The following is a 3,825-nucleotide window of genomic DNA, read 5'->3' as shown; positions in this document are numbered from 1 at the left end:
TCCAAGATTCAGAGGATATTGTGGTGCATGAATAATGTCAAACTGGAGCTCTACTACATGGTTTCCAATTTTAACTTTGACAGGTGATGTTTCCTTATTTATGGGCCCATTAATAAGTGGACGGCCGTCGACAGTTTCCAGCATCAGAGGGAAGATATTACTGCGATGGGCAGCTTCTCTCGAAGAACCACAGCCTGATCAATGCTGTTTCTGTAGGAGCCTGAATCTACCATTGCTTGCTCAAAGAATTGTCTTCCTTTCAGAGCTCAGTCGGATTTCAACAGTAAGCCATAGTGTATGAGACATCGATATTGGAAGAGAGGGGGACGCATATTTGTAGATTGGCCCTCCTGGGGTCCCCCTTACTGGCAGGCCTCAAAGTTTCCTGCCTGCAGGGCTTGATGAGACTTGACAGGGCAATCTCTGGCAAAATGACCAGGATAACCACAGTAGAGGCATAAGTGGCCTTTGCGCCAATGGGCCCATTCAGCTTCACTGTTGTGTGGACAGTTGATTGCAGCTTGCATAGGTTGGTTTTCATCTGGTGGACTCTCAGGCCCATCTCCCTCTGCAGAGGAGCTTTTCCCTAATGGATTGGGATCAGGCTTCTCTTCTAGGCTGATGCACTGAGTGATGAGATCAGATAGGTTGGTGGCTGGGCTTGTGTGAAACAGTTAATCTCGTATAGAACTGGAAAGCCCTTCTTGAAATTGAATGCAGAGAATGTTTTCATCCCAGTTCAGCTCTTGAGCAACAAGGTGGAAGTGGGTTGTTACATGACCCTCCCCTTGGCAGAGTTGACAGATGCACTGGTTGGCATCTTCCATGTTTTCGGGATTATCAAAAGTATCCTGGAGCACATGTATGAAATTTTCACATTGACCCGGTAGGGGGCTTTGGATATCCAGTAAGAGCTGGAACCACCATCCTGCCTTATCTGAGAAGCAATTGCCAACAAAGCTCACCAGGGCTGCCTCAGTGGTACACAGGTGCCCTTTGACTCTCATGTAACTATTCAGTTGAACCAGGAACTCGGGAAGCTTCTGGGAATCTCCATTGAAAGTTAAAGGGTATTCCAGGGGGAAAGCTGTAGCCTCTAACCCAATAGGGGCCTGTGGAAACTCTGGAGCTGCCAATGTCTCCACAACTATTAGACTCTCCAGGGACTCCTGGGTTGCTGAGAGTTCTAGGAATTCCTGGGCATTTGAAGGCTCCAGAAGATCCTGGGGAGTTGGAAGCTCACGGAACTCTAGCTGTGCTGCAGTCTCCTGGCATTTTGTTGCCTCCTGGGGCTTCTCAATATTTGGGGGATCCTGGGGTTCTGAATTCTCGGGCTCTTGGGCTGATGTGGGATCCTGGGTGTCTGCAGACCCCTGGCCCTCCAAGACTGCTGGGATCTCATGGGCCATTGGAGGTTTCTGGGACTCCTGGGTTGCGGGAGGCTCCAGGGACTCTGGGGCTGCTGGGGCCTCCTGGAGCTCCCAGGCTGCTGGGGGTTCCCAGCGTGGAAGCTCCTGTGGCTCTGGTGGCTTCTGGGGCTCCTTGAACTCTGGGGTCTTTTGGGACTCCCAGGCTGCTGGGGGATTCGTGTGCTCTGGGAGCTTCTGGGGCTCCTTGGCCTCTGAGGACTTTCGGAGTAGATCATCCTCCTTGGCTGCTTGGGACTTCTGAAGCTCTGAGATCTGGGCCCGGAGGGTAGCATTTTCTTCCATCAGCCGCCGCACTTGAGCCTGCAGAATTTCATTCTCCAATTTCAGAGCAATATAGGAGGCTGCTAAGTCCTCCACCATCTTTTGAGGAAATGGGCACGATTTGACAGTTTGCTACCAAGAGAGATTGGGTGGGCGTTTGTGAGATCTTTCCTGAAAGCTGCTTACAGGCAGATGTCAGGCTCAGTGAGTTTTCCAAGGGGTAGGGATTTGGGCCCCACCAAGGCTGATTATCAAGAGGTCACTGGGAGCCTCCGGAGCTCAGCAAGAAGGAGCCTCCGGAGCTCAGTAAGGGGAAGTGTCAGATACACTGCGAAGAGAGTGGGAGCTGAGGATCAGAAACTGTGGAAAGCACACATTCAACATAAATCAAAACAAAATCTGCCCAACAATGCTGGGTTTCTTTTACCATAGGCTTATGTTCATGAGCTGGGGTATATATGCTGGATCTGACTCCATGACATTTTAAGAACAGCCCCTATCCCAGACTGTGCATGTCATTTTGCATTTATCCTTTGAAACTTAACATTATATCAAAAACAACTATTCCACATTATTTTCTGTTTTATATAGTCTTTAATTTTGAATACTTGCCTAATATTCCAATGTAACATTTGGAATTTAAAAGCTACTTTCAGTGACTAAATCAAATGTTTGAGCAATGTGGGAATTTTAGACTCTGCGGTGGGCCAACCCAAGAGATATTTTTGGGTGACTAGGGTGGTAGGAAGCAGGAGGGAACTCTTTCTGACACCTCAGAAATCATACCACATAAGTAACCACACAAGACTAGCCTCAGGAGAAAACAAGCAAAAGTTGACTAAATATATATATATGCCCTCAGCAGACACATACATATTATTTATAAAAATTCCTCAAAATAGTTAAGAAAATAATCTTTATAAATGTACGTTACCATTCAGAGACTTAGTCCAGGAGCTTGGCTGTCTGTGTACCCATCGCTGAGGAGCGAAATGTGTAAATGGCTGTGGAGGCTTGCCTTTTCTGCACACACTGAACTCAAGCAAACACACCCACTCCCAGAACACATTCCAACTCTCCTCAGTAACATAGCTTTTTAAAGTGTGGAAGAGTTTTTTGATAGTACCTCACAGTTCAGAGCTGCAAGGAAAGTAGGATGCTGTGCTGATGTGAAGCAGCTTCATGTACTCAGTCCTTGGTTACTTTAATGAACATTTGGCCAGGAAATTGGGAGTAATACCACTGCCCTTGTGAAAAGTTGCAAACATTTTTGAATGACCACAGTGGTTTGGGATGTGATTTTTTATGTCTCTCTCATGTAACCTACTCTTACTCTGTCCAAATTGGGCCATTTGTTTACTTCTCACTCAGGGAACAGCCTGCAAATCCTCAGCCCCTTCCCTTGCTTACTACCTATCCAGTCCCTAGAGTTTTTCCTTGCAATGTTTTCTTGGAAAATTTACCATGGACAGATCTAGAAAAGGTATAAAAGGGTACAAATGTCAGGGAGACCAACTGTGTTGGTGGGTACTTATAGCAGTCTTACAGAGTCCCTGGCTCTTTCTGAATGTCCTGGACCAAGGATCTCATGCTTCCCTGAACTGATCAGGTGCTCCAAGTAGCACTCAGGACATCCACTAAAGACTGGCCTCTTGGGAAGTGACCCTACTCAGAGTCTCACTTTCTCTTCTCATGCCAGATCACAGTTATGCCTTGGGTATGGGCTATTTGGCCATTTTAGGCAAGGCTTAGGGGCAACTATTTTTATCCAAGTGAGGAGTGGGGTTGAGGATTGTATCTGGCCATTTCAAATCACGCATCATGTCAACCATGGTCCCATGTCTCCTTTACAAATGGTCAGTTTTGCATTAGTCAGCATAATGGGATAAACCCTAGTGATGGAATAGGCCCAAAACATAGCAAATTGACAGACTGGGCTACCTGAATCTGAATGCAGAAGCTTTGAAAGTAAAAACAAAATCTTTTGCAAATCGAGTTTATTCTTTCCTTAACTTCCAAATTTTTATTTTTCTAGAAAAACAACACATATAAAAATACCACCATCATCAGGGATGATATGTTCTATTTATGTGAAGTTTTCAGATAACTGAAGCCTTCCTGCCCTCCAAGAAGC

The 3,825-nt window shown here is 46.1% G+C and overlaps 1 protein-coding gene across 1 annotated transcript; it reads right to left on the bottom strand.

The window, feature by feature from the left end:
• Window positions 1-362: 362 nt before the first annotated feature.
• On the bottom strand, window positions 363-1,790 carry RTL3 (retrotransposon Gag like 3). Its single transcript, XM_011712146.2, is given in 1 exon segment — window positions 363-1,790. A coding segment is annotated over 1 exon segment (1,428 nt).
• Window positions 1,791-3,825: the final 2,035 nt, after the last annotated feature.

This window comes from Macaca nemestrina, chromosome X (assembly GCF_043159975.1).
Source record: "Macaca nemestrina isolate mMacNem1 chromosome X, mMacNem.hap1, whole genome shotgun sequence".
In the NCBI taxonomy this organism is placed as follows: Eukaryota; Metazoa; Chordata; class Mammalia; order Primates; family Cercopithecidae; genus Macaca; species Macaca nemestrina.
The sequence above is the reverse complement of the archived record's forward strand: the minus strand, read 5'-3'. Positions and strand labels throughout refer to the sequence as shown.